The sequence below is a fragment of the Mustela nigripes genome, chromosome 3 (genome assembly GCF_022355385.1).
Source record: "Mustela nigripes isolate SB6536 chromosome 3, MUSNIG.SB6536, whole genome shotgun sequence".
In the NCBI taxonomy this organism is placed as follows: domain Eukaryota; kingdom Metazoa; phylum Chordata; class Mammalia; order Carnivora; family Mustelidae; genus Mustela; species Mustela nigripes.
This window is the reverse complement of record NC_081559.1, coordinates 53,248,942-53,265,954: the sequence shown is the minus strand read 5'-3', so window position 1 is coordinate 53,265,954 and position 17,013 is coordinate 53,248,942. Positions and strand designations below refer to the sequence as shown.

Here is a 17,013-nt window from a genome sequence, read left to right as displayed (position 1 = left end):
ATAAATAAAATCTTAAAAAACAAAAAGAAAAAGAAAAAGAAAAGAGAAAAATCAAACAAATAAAACACATGAAGCAGTATAACCCAAACACAAAGTTAACTTATAAACTCTGAAGTAGAACATGCTTGCTGTGGTTAACAGACATAAACCGTGTACAAATTTAGCAACAACTCATCATATTAGATATTGTGACCTTCGGCGCCGGCAGTTGCCAGTGTCATTTGGGATAGCCCTGCCTGATAAAGATGGCAGAAATAACCTAATCCATTAAAGCCCACGTCTCAAACCAAACTGCACTTCTGAAATAACCTCACAGCAGGAGCGGCATCTTTTCACACTGACTTTTAAGCAACCAAGGCAGTATTTTTAAAGGAACAGAGAACTCCGCATGACCCGTGAGTGACCATGAGCTTCAGAGCAAGTCAATCAATTAGGACCTGCAAGATATCCACCTGGGGAAACCGTAAGGGCGATGTGCTCATAGGTAAGAATCAAAAAGACTAACACAGCCTATTCAATTCCTTCTGTCTTTAGGAGGAAGCACTAAAAACAAGCCGGTTTTTTGTTTTGTTTCGTTTTGTTTTGTTTTGTTTAACTATAAGCCACCAAACTGATTCTTCCCGGTAAGAGTTTTTAAAGTAGTATTTCTCACTCAGAACCTGGGACTCCAAGCAATGTGGCCGGCTCTACTCTCAGAGCACAAAGGAAAAAACAGGCACAGGACCAGCCATGGCATAAAGGCTCTCACAGCAATGAACAAAACGAGTCCAACTGCAAACAGCTTCCCCAATTCCTTTACCTCCGTCTTTGAGTGAGGAATATACCACCCAGCTGATAGTGAAAAATACCCTAGAGACACGGGGAAGCGAGAACAGGAGACTAGTAATCCTAACCACTGAGGCAGCCGCCAGAACTTCAAGCTGAAAAAGAACAAAAGCATTCACCAAAATAATTTCTTGGCATCCATTTGACATAGTTGTAGTGCAAAGCGGGGGGGAGGGGGCATAAACTGAGCAATATATATATATATATTTTTTTTTAGCACTTTAAATTATTTGGAAACTTCATACCAATCTCATTTCATGGCCTTCTCCCTTTAAAGATCCAATATAAAGTAATGGTACATGAGTAAGTAAACCTTTGAGAAATAAAACCAAGAGTCAACGTTGGGTCTTTTGTCAGGCCCTTTTCCATTTCCTGTCTCAGAGGCCTGCCTGCCTTCTAATAAGACAAACTTTTGGCAGGAACACAGAAGGTATCCAGACATTTGAATGAATTGGACAAGGAAGGTCTAGATAAACAAAACCTGGCCTTCGGAAATGAGGCACTCTCTTAAAACCGGAGAGCCAAAATAGAAGCTAAGTAATGTAATGCTTTCTGATAAAGAAATTCACTTTTTAAAAAAATTATATACACACAGTAGCCAAGAATCACTAAGGGAGTATTCTAAATTAGTGTCTGTCAGATCAAGACAGTAATTTCTAAACAAAACAATTAACACACACCCATGCCCCGAATGCAGTTCTTTAATAGATATAAGTTTCATAGTATAACCAATACATGCATAATACTTACTTGCTTCCTTCTGTAATGAGCAAATTGAGAGAGGCCTAGGACACTTGCTAGAGCACCGCCTCCAACAAGAATAGTCCCTTTCACTGCCTTTTGAAAAGCCATTTCTTAGCCTACAAAGAAAAACAAAAAGGAAACAGAAAGAAGTGAATTGGGATTTTTATCAGATAACAATCCCCACGGTAGAGAGGGACGCTGCAAGATTCCGAACAGATGTTAAGCTAGAAAGCAAAACATAAAATAAGGACATTATCATGGGCCAAAAACAACACATAAAAAAATGGAGATGAGGGAACTGACCACATAAAAGTCACCTTCCGACAGGAATTAAAGAAAAGCAAGGTATAAGGCAACTGAAGATACTTACACAGGATAAAGTCAAGAATGCCATGAAAAGAAACCGTATTGTGTGACTCACAAAACTGCACTCTCTACTCGAAAACGTGTTCAACTGCTAATCCCCTCTACAAGGAGAACAGTGGAAGTCTGTCACTAATGGAGACAGTGAGTCTCATGTTCACTTCAGATTCTTTGGTGCGGGTTTAATTCAGATGGTGGCACAACTCCCTTCCTGGGTTCCCCCCACCAATGATGCTCTCACTAGAGCCAAGAGCCAACACTTGGGCATTCCTGTCCTTAAGCATCTACACTTGACATACTAAAAGTCAAAGGAAACCATGCCTTGATCCTTTCACAAAGAGACAGAAGATAATTCTTAGTGACTGCTATAATTCCTGTAATTAAGGGAACTTAATTAAAAAAAGAAAAAGGTTTCTTCTAGCTAGGGTGGCATGGCACTGCAATTTCAAGGGGGAAGTCTTCATATCAAGCACTTGTTTTGTTTGTTTGTTTCAGGGAGAGCAAGGGAGTGGGGGCACCTGGGTGGTTCAATCTGTTAAGAGTCTCCCTTCGTCTCAGGTCATAATCCCAGGGTCCTGGGATCCAGGCCCATGTGGGGCTCCCTGCTTAGTGGGGAGTCTGCTTCTCCATCTCCTTCTTCCCCTCCTCCCCAATCTGCCCCCCACCCCTCCTTCCTGCTCACTTGGGAGGAATCCTTCTCTCTCCAAAGAAATAAATAAAATCTTTTAAAAAGGGAGGAGGGAGGAAGGGAGAGGCAGAAGGAGAGGGAGAGAGAGAATCCCAACCAGGTTCCATGTCCAGTGAAGAGTGCAACCCGGAGGTCGTTACCGGAGGGGAAATCAAGAGTCAGATGCTTAACTTGACTGAGACAGCCAGGTGCCCCTTGCTATGTATTTCTAAAATAAAGTCTTACATTGTGTTAGCTCATGACTTTCTTTTCACCTTGAAACGTGTGTGTGTGTGTGTGTGTGTGTGTGTGTGTGTCTGTGCATGCGTATTTCCACTATTAGAATCACTACATTTTTTAAAATTTTTGAATGCTCCAATATCCTTTAACTTTTTTGAAAATAACACACAAAAAAGTACATAAAAATGAAGATTCCACCAAAAGAACTCTTGCCAGCTTTTATTTAGCTAAATAAAAAAAGGTAACACCGTGTGATCACCTAAAAAAAAAAAAGAAGAAGAAGAAGAAGAAGAAGAAGTCAGTTCCAATGTAGAGTTGCTATAGTTCAGTATCAGTTTGACCTGCCTAGGGCTTTTATTCATCATAACAACTGGCACACCCAGATCTTACACGGAAGCCACTACTCTATTGTCCTGAATGGGTGGAGGTCAGACCTGTTGGGACAACATACCTTTACTCTACAAGTATCTCATGACTCAGGAAAATGTTTAATATGAAGTCAGTTTTAACCTAGGATAAGAAAAGAGCATATAGTATCTTAATGTAAATTATGATACAGTTAAAATGTTTGGGTCCATAAAGGATGAATAGCATAACTATACAGGATGAATTAGCATAACTACGCTAAATCAAAGAATTTCAGTGCAGTTGATAACTGGGACTCTATAGAAAATTCATTTTGGAATACTATAAATTATATACTAAAATAAAAGTTGACGTTTCTAAAAATTTTATTTTTCCTCTGACTTTACTCCTTCTAACAAACTAATAAATTCTAAGACTCGTTTTTTTTTTTTTTTAAGAGTCTCACCAGGGCGCCTGGGTGGCTCAGTGGGTTAATCCTCTGCCTTTGGCTCAGGTCATGATCTCAGGATCCTGGGATCGAGTCCCACATCAGGCTCTCTGCTCAGTGGGGAGCCTGCTTCCTCCTCTCTCTCTGCCTGCCTCTCTGACTACTTGTGATTTCTCTGTGTGTGTCAAATAAATAAAAATCTTTAAAAAAAAAAAAAAGAGTCTCACCAGAAAAAAATGTTTCACACAAATATGTTTCTCTATTGCTGCAGAACCTTCATCAAACATTCGCTCTCCCGAATTATGCAGAACAATTGGTAGATATGATGGCTACTGGCCTCCATTCATCATTTGGTGAACCCTACGCAAACCCTTACATCCCAGGTTGCTCTGACACGGAAAACCTCAACTAAGCCAACTTGGGAGGCAGTCATCTGTCATAGCCCACCACTGCCATTCCTAACACTTTTGTACATGTTCACAAGGAGGTCTATCACACAACAATGGAAACCCTAACAGTCCAGAGATGACATGCTATCTCCAGGCTAACGGGGTTCCCCTGACAATGAGGGACAGAGAATAGAGACCTAGTTCGATTTACCTAAACAATGAATGTGCCCGCCCCATATAGACAGCAGCCTGGTGGTCCCCTTGCTGGAAGTTTTGTAGCTGATTGACTTTAACTCAGTATCATTGCTTTTGAATTGTTGTCATTGATGACCTCACAAAGAATACCACACATCAACAAAGCCAGCTGAGGGATGTTATGTAACACAGTCAAGAAAAATGTCTCAGCAGACGTGTTCACTCAGCCACTTCAGTCTGGAGATAGTTTTTCCAATTGTGCAGATCCCTGAGTTCCCTGCTCAACTGATCATAGTGCTTCAATTTGATTTCTGAAACCAAAACTCACTAATGAAGATATTTTCATGGGTTTTCTCAACAAGCCACTAGTGCTAGTGAAAAACTGCATTAATGTATTATTTTGCAGACTTAGTGATCATATTGACAATAATCAGTAGAGTTTCTTTTTCCCAGTAATTTCATAAAATAGCCTATGCTTAGGGGATCATTATTTCTGTTGAGATCAAATCCATCTGTAAGATCACCTACTAGTTGTGATGAATAAATCACTCTCGCAGGTAATTCAAAAACAAAAGCACGTCGTCGTCGTCATCACATCATCAATGTTATAATGATAACAGTTGACATTTATTGAGTATTTGCTAGGTAATAGGGACTGTGCTTTCAATTCTACATACATCAGCTCATATCACCCTCGCAACACCCTAATTTCATAAAAGAGGCAGTTGTGGTTCAGAGGGAGTATGGGATTTACCCAACGTCACTGACTAGTATGTGACAAAACCACAGCTTAGTCTATACTCTTAACCACTGATTGGTTCTGCCCTGCTTTTTGCTCTCAAAATAACAACCTCTCCCCAAGGGCCACACCATGTTTTGCTATTATTCCTAAAAGAAGTCCTATTCTCAAACATTCACCCAATGTGTACAGTCCTTGGCATTAGGGTTTCCCTAAGGCAAAGAAAAGGCCTCTGACAAAATATCTATGGTAATGTAAGAACTTAGTTTTACTGCTGAACCAAAGAAATTTAAAATTTATACCCACTTACCTTCCATCATAAGGAGAAAAGTTTTCACAATGATTACAGAAAGATTGTTTCCATCTAAGCAGAAGTGCAACAGGGAAATTAGTAAAGAAAGAGAACAAAAAATGGATAAATCTTAACCTTTTGCAACTAGAAGTGTGAGAAATGAGAGGTAGAAAAATCACCCAGAAATAAAGTTAGCTTTGTTATTTTTTAAATAATCAGTTGATTGACTGATTGATTGATTGATTGATTTGAGAGAGTGTGTGAGGAGGGAGAGGGGCAGGGGGAGAAGGACAGAATCCCGAACAGACTGTCCACTGAGGGCAGAGCCCAACGAGAGGCTCAATCTCAGGCCCCAAGATCACGACTGTGCCAAAACCAAGAGTCAGATGCTTAACCAACTGAGCCACCCAGGCGCCCCCCAAATTAGCTTAGTTATCATAGCCTGATGTCCATATTTAATAGCCTATGAATTCAGTTGTATATACATTGTCTCAGGACTGGCTCCTGCATTTGCACAGACAAGTGCCAGTCCTCCAATTCTAGCAAGAGGAACACTGGCCCAACTAAAAAATTCTGAACAAAAAGGTACTCAACTAAATATATCCATGAGTTTATTGATTGCCCTCGAGGTGCTTACAATCAATTTGGAGAATTAAATATCAAAATCTGTCTTTTAACTCTGTATTATAACTAGTTGTGCTATATTGAGTGTTATTAATACTCTGACAGACAAAAGACCCTGAATAGCAATCCTGAGAAAGAACAAAGCTAGAACATCATAGTTCCTCATTTCAAACTGTATTTCAAAGCTCTATTAGTCAAGAGTATGGTACTAACACTAAAAACTTATTGGCACTAAAAACAGACGTATAGTTCAATAGAGAGCCCAGAAATAAACCCAAGCATATATAGTCAATTAATTTTTAACAAAGAAGCCAAGAATATACAATGAGGAAAGGGTCTTTTCATTGAGAATAGTCTCTTCAATAAATAGTATTGGGAAAACTAGACAGCCACATGCAAAGAAAAAAAAAGAGAAAAGAGGAAAATAGAAGGAAAGAGAAAAGAAGAGAGGAAAAGAAAGGGAAAGAAAGAAGAGAAGAGGAGAGGAAAAAAAGGAAAAAGGGAAGAGAGAGGGAAGGAAGAAAGAAAGAGGACCATTATCTTATACCATATTCCAAAATAAACTCAAAATGGATTAAAAATTTAAATATAAGACCTGAAACCATAACACTGCTGGAAGAAAACATAGGAAACAGGGTAAGTTCTGTGACATTGCTTTGTGATGCTTTTTTGGATTTGACACCAAAAGTGCAGGCAACAAAAGCAAAAATAAGCAAGTGGGACTACATCAAACTAAAAAGCTTCTGCACAGCAAAGGAAACCATCAGCAAAATGAAAAGGCAACCAACAGAATGGGAGAAAATATTGCAAATCACGCATCTGGTAAGGTTCAATATCCAAAACACATAAAGAAGTCATGCAACTCAGTTGCAAAACAAACAATTCAGTTAAAAAAAAAAAAAATGGGGAGAGGGAATGAACGGACATTTTTCTAAAGAAGACATACAAATGCTCAAGAGGCACGTGAAATGATGTTCCCCATCACTCATCACCAGGGAAATGCAAATGGAAACCACAATTAGATATCGATGTCCATGCACATACAGGCACACACACATACAGGCTGGAAGGGAGAGGGGGAGAGAGAGAACCAGGGCCGATGAGGTGAGAAAAGGAAACCATCTGCACTCAGGGGGCATGTAAATTGGGGTAGCCACTATAGAATACAGTACGGCTGTTCATCAAAAAAATTAAACATAGAAAAAAATTAAACAAAGAACTACCAGGATGCTTGGGTGGCTCAGTCGGTTAAGCATCTGCCTTCGGCTCAGATCATGACCAAGTCCCACATCAGGCTCCTTGCTCAGCGGGGAGCCTGCTTCTCCCTCTGCCCCTCACTTCACTGCTTGTATGCGCACTCTCTCTCTCTCTTTCTGTCAAATAAATAAAATCTTTAAAATAAAACCAAACAAAACCTAGAACTACCATAAGATCCGGCAATTCCACATCTAGATACCTATCTGAAGAAAATGAAAGCACTCGTTTAAAAGATGGTCTCAAACTCACCAGAGTCATCAGAGCTAAAAGTCTGGTTGGGGGAACCTTGTGCCTAGCACTGCCACCTGATAAACCGTGCTTGCTGCTGGCAAACAAAAACTGGATTGGCTGCTTCTCGGAGTTTGCCGAGCCATGCTTCAGGCTAACCTTGCAACTTACCGGGCACAACTGAATTCTTAGTTGCCTTTTAGGATTCCCATTACAGAATGACTAGAGCAGTGACATCCCATTTCAAATGGTCCTCAGGCGCTCACCATGTCTGCCTCCTCCCATTCCAAAGCAAGGCTACTCTCCAGGTTAAACCATGCATTTGAATAACTTTACCCACACTTGAGACTTAAAAACAAGAAATGAGCACTCATGGAGAAAGGCTGAGCGGCCTCTCAGCAGCCACCCCGCAAAGTTATTCCAGAACAAGAGCGTGCTTCCTGGCCTCTGCATTTACCAAATAGAGTACTCAGACTCCTCTCCCTGCCCTACCCAACAGCTGCTCTCTTCATTAAAGCATAAATAAACCCCATCCGAATGGATGGATCACTCTTCTGTGGAAGGAGCCCTGGGTCTCTTCACTTTGACAAACTCTCCTCTCCTCTGGTCTCTTGTATGGAAAGGCGATTGTTATTTACGTGTGCAGGGGTGAGGGGGGGATGCATGGAATATAGCTGAAAGATAATTTTTAGAAGACTGATTTCAACCACAAGGCTCACATTCCTTGGGACATGTGTTCCCTAGCAAGATGCAAAGGTTTTCCGTGCCCTTCTGGCCACCTATAGCCTGTGCTACTTCTCTAAACCCTTTACCTAACTAAACACATGCAGGTCCAAAAGTAGCAAGAAGCTCCTTATTCTTCGACTGTGCGGTCGCCTACCTTGTAGCTGTGCGTGCAAAACCACCTCCTCATCTATTTTGAGGCATGACACTTTTTTCAAACCCACAGAAAGCACAACGACACCACTCAGAAGACCAGGTCTCGAGGTCCACCTGCACACAAGTTCAGTGACTTACAGAAGAAGGGTGCGTGAATCTTACAAGACAAGGGTGCTGGCCCTCAACAGAGGAAGTCTGAACTTGGCAGCAAGTTCACAGCGAAATGAAAGAAGTGAGTACAAAAGCACCTTCCCAACCAGCAGCCCAGTTCTACCTAGAAAAGTCAGGATTCCTGGGTGCTTTGAACTAGAGACTTTTCAACAAAGCAGACCCTTTATTATTCCAATCAGTGATGTATCACATGATCTGTATACTTCCCTACAAGAAAGTGCATCCTGGTTCAGACACACCAAGTAACGACCAAAGCACACCAGGTACTACCTTCTCTTTCCCCAAGGCTGACTCCACAGCGGGGATAAGGAGCAGCACTTCGCCTGCAAACGCACCCTCTCCCCAGCCAAGCAGAGAGGCGCCTGTATGCACAAACGTCTCACACGGGAGTATGGAACTCTACAGAAACAGAGTCAGCCCTCAAGCATGCTTTTTGAAAGCTGCCAGACACAAATGAACAAAATAATCAACATCGCAGGCCCATCAGCCTGTTCTCTGGAAACAGAGAGGAGCCATGATCCATAAACTAAAGATGGATTTGTCCTTTTTTGGTTACTTTAAACACTTTCCAAAAAGATTCGGGCCGGGGCACCTGGGTGGTTCTGTCGGTTAAGCACGTCTGCCTTTGGCTCAGGTCCTGATCCCAGGGTCCTGGGGTTCAGTCCTTGCTCAGCAGGGAGCCTGCTTCTCCCTCTCCTCCTGCCTTATGCGCTCTCTCTATCGGTTGCTATCCTTCCCACTAAAATAAATACAATTTAAAAAAAAAAAAAAAAGTTTTGGGCCAAGACTGCATAGGAAATAGACCCAAGGGTTATCCACAAAAGATTATCCCAATGGAAATAAATGAATGTGTGTGTATAAAATGTAAAATATTATATTTATACATATTTTAAAAGCAAAAACACAACAGGAACAGTGACCACCTACAGTTGTAAAAAGTACATATGCCGAACAGAATATCAAAGAACAATCAAGGTTTTTCTTAAGTCACTAAGAAGAATGTTCTGATAAAACAAAGTAGATGAAAGAACCAAGGGAAAGCACACAAGTTAGAAATATAATGAATTTTCAGATTCTGGATATCCAAAACTCTGGACTGTAGCTGATGAGGAAGCCAATGCAATACAATCACACACTGCGGGCACAGCATCCAAACCCCAGCTTTGTCCCTCTCTCTCACACCCAACTGCTTTAAGGAATTTTTCTTTTCTTTCTCTCTCTCTCTCTCTCTTTTTTTTTTTTTTTTTTTTTTTAGCTTTGCAACCATTTTCATTTACTTTTAAAAATTTTTTTTTATTACATCATGTTAGTCACCATATGGTACATCATTCGTTTTTGATGTGTTCCATGCTTCATGGTTTGCATGTAACACCCAGTTGTCCATGCAATACCCATCACAGGGCTCACACATGCCCCCAACCCCCTCCCCTCTAAAACCCTCAGTTTGTTTCCTGGAGACCATAGTCTCTCATGGTTTCTCTTCCCCTCTGATTTACCCGGTTCAGGTTTCCCTTCCTTCTCTTAATGTCTCCTAATGTCCTCCATGCAATTCTGTTTCCAATCAACCTCCCCGGGAAACCCCATGCCAGAAGGGCTCAACCCTAAGGATGGGGAAAATCTTAAGAAAGGGAGAGTATTTCAGTGCAGACAAAAGAGAAACAAAATCAGGAAACGAAGAGAAAATGGAAGAAGAAGACAAATGCTATGTTTATTGGTTCACATAGCTTCCAGTCAGAAACTACTTTGGAAAAGCTTCCTCCTCGCTTCTCCACAAGCCTTTGGGTCAGTCAAGTCATTCTAGGAGTGAACACACAGAGAAATAAGCTGGCTCAGGACCATTCCGCAGACTCTAAGGAGGGCAGGAGTCTGGAAGCTTGACAGAGGAGGAGCTGACACAGACAAGGGGGGAGCTGGCTTCAGGGGTTCAAATCAGAGATGAAGAAATGTAAGCAAAGTCACAAGGGAAAAACAGAGAGAGAGAAAAGAAGGTCAATAACCATTTAAAGTGAGCCAGTTAAAAGTCTCTGTTTATTTAAAAAAAAAAAAAAAACTTGTCTCAAACATTATTACATGAATCCTTCTGGGGTGCAATTTTTGTTTAACTTAGTATGCAAGGCCAGAACCAATTAAAGCCCTTATTTCACAAAGTTGTCTGAAGTGAAAACATATAGGGAGGAAGGAGGGCCCTGGAGTAATGCAAGAAGACATGCTCTAGTCCTCATTTATTATGTAAGACTCAATTAAAAAAAAATAGTGTTTCCAAGGCAACTTCCATATGATGTATTTATGTTTTCTGCCAATTCTAAAGTGCACACTGGTAGTATAGTCACAAATTTGACCCTTTTCCCTTATTTCCATGAGGTTCAATTATAGAATCACAAGAAATCAATGAAGTCCATCTCGGCCAATAACAGATTCATATTCATTAAATGCAAATGATCTTTGTTGAATTCATAATCGAATGATTTCTATTGTATTTGCTTTCCATAGAACAGCTTTTAAAAATCATGAAGAAATAGTTCGTGCAAGTGAACTTGTTTTCTATTTTAAATTCGTTTTAAAACCAAAATTAATCCATATTCTCTATCATCCTAGACATGTTAATAGATTTCTGCCTAGAGTTGTAAAATCCTATCTTTGATTTTCTTTGTTTACCATATATGTAATTTAAGGTAATCCTGAAAGGCATAAAATAAAATGTCTCTCATAAGTGAAAATCTGAAGCGTTCTTTCCCCCAAATGTCCATCCCTTATAAAGACACAAGTCAGTTTTAGGAACTCAGTGGATACCATGCCTCGTATGACACTAAAGGAACTTGCACTTACATAGCAATAATAAGAAATCCTCACTAAAAAAGAGTGCATTAGACACAAACACTTTAATTCTGCCTGCAGGAGGAAAGAATGTTACCAATGAATCAAAGAAAAAGAAGTTCTTTAGGCAAACAGTCGACACTAGTCCTGTGCTTTCCATAGTATTTCTGCCTTTTTTCCCCTTTACTAATACTATTGTTGAGTTAGAAAAATGGTTCACATTCCTCCAACAGCATAAACTCTTTCTTAGACTTTACATGCTGTTACAAAATCTACTTCGGTAATTAAGACAAGAAAAATAGGGGCACCTGGGTGGCTCAGTGGGTTAAAGCCTCTGCCTTTAGCTCAGCTCATGATCCCAGGGTCCTGAGATCAAGCCCCACATCTGGCTCTCTGCTCAGCAGGGGGCCTGCTTCCTCCTCTCTCTGTCTGCCTCTCTGCCTACTTGTGATCTCTGTCTGTCACATAATTTAATAAAATCTTTAAAAAAAAAAAAAAGACAAGAATTTATTATTTTTGTTATAAAATAAATTCTATACCAAACAATAGAATTCAAAATATCTGCTTTTATATTAAAACATATCAAGCCTCTCATCCAGATTTATTATCACTACAACGAAAGCTTTACAAAGTCATCACAATCATGGCTCTTAAACACACACCCCAACACACTTCATAAAAAAGCATCTACCTCACCATATAAATAAATGTACTTTAAAGGGACTAAGGTGCTGCAAAATAGTGCACAGGCACTTCTGAAAAGGTTTTCAGAACATAAAGGTTTTAACTCTACAGTCAAAAGAAGTACACCCTAAGAAAATTTCAGTGAAGTAAAATGTTCAGAGAAAGAAGGGCTTTGGCTGATTGAGTTTCCATTTGTCTGATCTTAATCTAAGATCCCTTTTGCTGTTTTCCAAATCTTATATTTTTATTAAATACACATTACAAATTAAGAAGCACTATATACTGAATATAGGCACTTTTCCTTGAAGACTCAGAGAAAATCTTAAAGAAACTCAAGATCATTATCCTGTAAACTTTTTAATAGCGCAGATATAGAATGTTTGACAACATGCCTCCAAATGTAATAAGCACAAACAAAACTTTGAAAAGTTGGCTTTTTTTCTTACTTGAAAATGCTGATGGTAACTGATTTATTTAGCTTTTATTCATTATTATTATCACCAAATGAGGAGAAAATGCACCAATTCTTTCAAAAGTTCCAGTTGCAATTGCATTATACATGTTATTAGGAATGCATTTTAGGAAATTCTTTTTGAAGATAGTTTATGAAATCCTGAGCTCATAAAAATGATGACTATTCATTTTTATGATAATTAGTTATAGCACAATAATTTCAGTTAATTTAATTTATTTATATTGTTAAAAAAAACAGTTCTAAATTTGATTATAGCTGTATTACTGCTTTATTAATGAACAAGATATGGCAGGGAGATATAACAGAGACCAAGTATGTTTTGGTAGGGAGACCAGTTACTCTGTTTCCTTGAGTTTGAGAATATCCCCAGGAAATATAGCCAACTACTTTGCACACCCTGTAGTCATTCCCCACCCCCTCAACACCCCACCACCTGGCAGCCTGTTGAAATTTGCATTTAAAATTCACTCCCCTGCACATTTTATAATTCACTGCATATATAAATGTAACTATCAACAAAGGGTCAAATTACACACACACACAGCCTAGATGCAAAGAAAGTCTAAGATCTACTACAGTCAAAATAAACATGTATTCTTAAGCTTGGTGATCACACTCCCTAAAAATGTCTGACCCTAAAGGAAATAAAAATTGGAAAAGAGTAAAGGCAGATTGCAGAATTCATATTTCTAACAAAAATTTCTTTAAAAAGTACAGAATACAGGGGTGCCTGGGTGGGCTCAGGTGGGCAGCCAACTCTTGATTTCAGCTCAGGTCATGATCTCAGGGTCATGGGATCAAGCCCAGTGGAGGCCCCCCTTAGGGCTCCTTGCTCAGCGGGAAGTCTGCTTGAGGATTCTCTCCCTCTGCCCCTACCCTCGTGCATGTGAACACACACACTCTCTCTCTCAAATAAATTAATAATTAATCTTTAAAACCAATAATTAATCTTTTTTTTAAAAAAGTATGGAATACAAGTAATATAACATTTTGTAAATGTCCAACCCCTCACCCTTCAAAAGGAAAAGATGGTCTTCTTTCACCTATTCAAAAATAATAAGCAAATCTGTATTTCCAGCTCTGACTTCTTGGCTAAAACAGTCTTGGTCATAAGATCCTGTTCTTTCCATTTGAATGAGGGATCCTCCTCAAGGCTCTCCTTTTGAAATTTTTCTTTTCTTCTTTAAAAGGACTGGCACACACTCAGGCGGAATGCGTTCAAGTCCTAGACTCTAAACAAGTCTAGTCACTGTGCATGCGATATTGTGTACCAACATTACTCAGCTGCTACCCTAGCATCTGACAGTCTAAAATTTAGTAGCTTGCACAAAAGAAGATAAAGGGTTCTACTCAATATTCTCTCCAAGGTTCTATTGCTTAAAAAAAAAAAAAAAAAAAAAATAGGAGAAGAAAAAAAGAAAAGAAACAAAAACACAACAATAGCAAACTTCTATATTCTTTTAATTATCAAAACACCAGACAGAAAAAGAAAATCACCAAGAATATTCCAGAAGGCGAGGCTGAGGAGACTTGCCTTGCTATTCTGTCTCTACCTGTAACTTGCTTTGTGAAGTCAGGCAAATCATCTGAATTTATGGATTCTTGCTCCATCTGTAAATGAAGTATCTTTGAAAATGTCCAGAGCTATTTTAACTTCACATGTATATTCTTTTATGCTTGCTCGTCTTTCAGTAGGTGCAGGAAAAACACCTTTATGCATTAAAGGTGGTACTATCTTGATGTCCGATTTGTTTTGTCATTGGATGATTAAAGCTTGCATTTACTCTTTCATTCAGGTATTATTGACTGATCACCTAACATGTGCCAGGCACTGAACATACAGCCGAGAACAAACATGAAAATCCCTGCCTTCTAAGAGCTTTGTGTGAAGTTCACAGTTAAAAAAAAAAAAAGTTGAAACTATTTCAAATTAGAATATTTCAAAAATGCAAGTCACACTTTGTCTTTCTAAAGAATGTGTTAACCATGAATTCAATTATTGACCACTTAGAGCCATCCCTATGTATATCAGACTATACTGTAAGGGCGATGCCCTCAGGAACAGTAAAAGGAACAACAGCATTAACCTCTTTACTTAAAGTGGCCGGAAGCCACAGACTGTTCCCATTTGAATTCTGCCTCTATCTGCTTTATACCAGTTTTCCTGTTTCTTCCAAACTATGAGATTAATGGTAATTTTCCCTTTAGATCTTGGAGCACTCCAGCTCACTTCTAACTTGTTACCACTGTGGTCAGAAAAATGAGAGCCAAGTTAGCTAAAACTACACTTAAAATACCAATAAGTAACTCTGAGAAAGGAAAAGGAACAACTTATTAGCATTTCAGCTTTAGATTTTCAACATTCTGGCTCTATCTATCCAAGGGCCTTTCCCCCCCATTCCTTCCTATGTGCTAGGCCAATATTCCTCACCGGATAATTTCTGAAGGTTGTTGCACACAGTACGTGAACCGACACAAACTGCCCTAGTCTGTTATGAAGATGAAGAATTTCCAATCAGATACAAGTACATAGTCCAAGATTAGGAAAAGAAAATTAGTATTTCAGTTCTGCCTCATCTGAACAAATCCACATTATCTTGAAAAAAAAAATTGTGGCAAACCTGTTTGCTTCTGCTCTGGAAACAATTAGAATGTTTTTCTGTACTCTCTTGGAATTAAATGAAACTTTATAAATAAATGGTTAAAAAAGGAATCTAAATGCTACTCCTAAAAAAACAAACAAACAAACTTTAAAAATCCCTGTTAGTGACTGGCTTATGAAAAAGTACAGTTTTTGTTGGTGAGCAATAGACAAAAACTGTGCACTCTAAGAAAAAAAGCAAGAGTTCAACAAAGAGTCAGGAAAGTATCATTGAAGGATGTACCCAAGTAAGGAAGATGAAAGAAGGGGCCTTCACTCCTGTAACATGCGATCAACGGGGATTGACTGAATACCTGCTAGAGTCACTGCACTGCTCCAGGGGCTGGTAATTCCTCTGCTCTGATGGACCGGGGGAAACAACAAATAAACAACTGTAAGAGAATTGAGTATTTTGAAAATGACAAGTGCTGTGCAGAAAATAAGATGGAGGGGCACCTGGGAGGCTCAGTAGGTTAAGCATCTGCCTTTGGCTCAGGTCATGATCTTAGGGTCATGGGATCGAGCATCACCTCCTCCACACTTCTACCCCCTTAACCCCCTGTCAGGCTTCCTGCTCAGCGGGGAGTCTACTTCTCCTTTTCCCACTCCCCTTCCCCCGCTCATGCTCGCTCACATGTACACACACTCTTTCTCTCAAATAAATAAATAAAATCTTAAAAAGAAAGTAAAAGAAAAGAAGATATAATATTAGGTGAGAGAGTGACTGGGATATGAGGAATCTACACTAGACAGAATGTTCATGGAGGTGATTTGGCAAAAACGAAACTGAGTTGGAAGAGCAAGCCACCCAGCGATCCAAGAGAAAGGCCTTCCTCATAGAGGGGACAGGCATGCAAAGACTCTAAGCATGTGCGAGCTTGACCTCTGCTGGAAGCGGAAAGGCCACTGTGGCTGCAGCACAGTGAATGGTGTGGGCAGTGAGTTCCAGACGAGGTCAGAGGGCCAGATGTGCTGAGTCACACATGACTTCCTCCTAGCAAAAAATCTATTCTGACGAGACAGAGATAGAAAAATCAATAAAAGTACAGTGGTACACTGGAAATTATGGGTAGTGTCGGATGGAGGGGGAGAGGTAGATCAACTCTTTCTATACTGGAGAGGGAGATTTTTAGGGTAATAAAAGCAAAAGCAGTCATTTCTTCTCCTCCTTCTTCTCCTTCTTCTTCTTCTTCTACTTCTCCTCCTCCTCCTCTTCCTCCTTCTTCTTCTTCAAGATTTATTTGCCTGTTAAGCCTCCAACTCTTGATCTTGGCTCACGTTCTGATCTCAGGATGGTGAGATAGGAGCCCCAAGTCAGGCTCTCCACTCAGAAGGGAGCCTCCTTGAAATTCTCTCCCTCTGCTCCTCCTTCAGCTCCCACCCTCTCTTTCTCTAATAAATAAATAAATAAATAAATAAATAAATAAATACAATCTTTTGAAAAAATAAAGATTTATCTATTTGAGAAAGAGAGAGTATGTGCAAGTGGAGGAGAGGGACAGAGAGAAAGAATCTCAAGCAGACCCCCCCACACACACATACAGGGCATGGAGCACAGTGGGCCGGGGGGGGCGGGGCTCAATCTCACCACCCTGAGACCATGACCCTGAGATGACGACCTGAGCAGAGATGAAAAGCTTAACCAACTGAGCCACCCAGGCCCCTCTATAGCAGTTATTTCTTCTTAAGGACATCATAATGAGTAGATGAAAGTAGGAAAAAGGAGAAAATGAAGAGAAAGAAAGGAAGAGTTAATAAATCACAAGAGAAAACACTAAAAAATGTAAACCACAATCAAAAACAGTATTCTGTAACAGGAAAACAAATACTTCAGGGATAATCTTGAATATAAATATCTGTTGAACTTACACACTTGAAAACCTGTTCCATAGCCTCAGTCTAGCAAGCTGATAACAAAGGCCAGAGAGTGTCAACTGAGAGAGCCTCTCAAATGCCAACACTAGACAATTTTTTTTTATATTTCTATTCCCCC

General features: G+C 39.7%; 1 protein-coding gene across 2 annotated transcripts in view; it reads right to left on the bottom strand.

Moving 5' to 3' along the window:
* The window catches only part of GPD2 (glycerol-3-phosphate dehydrogenase 2), a 142,170-nt gene that overhangs the window by 100,531 nt on the left and 24,626 nt on the right, over nucleotides 1-17,013 (bottom strand). For both annotated transcript variants that reach the window (XM_059393993.1, XM_059393994.1), the window contains exon 2: nucleotides 1,576-1,685. In XM_059393993.1, the coding sequence (XP_059249976.1) occupies nucleotides 1,576-1,677 (102 nt within the window). In that variant the 5' untranslated portion in view covers nucleotides 1,678-1,685. The remainder of the gene's footprint in view (nucleotides 1-1,575; nucleotides 1,686-17,013) is intronic.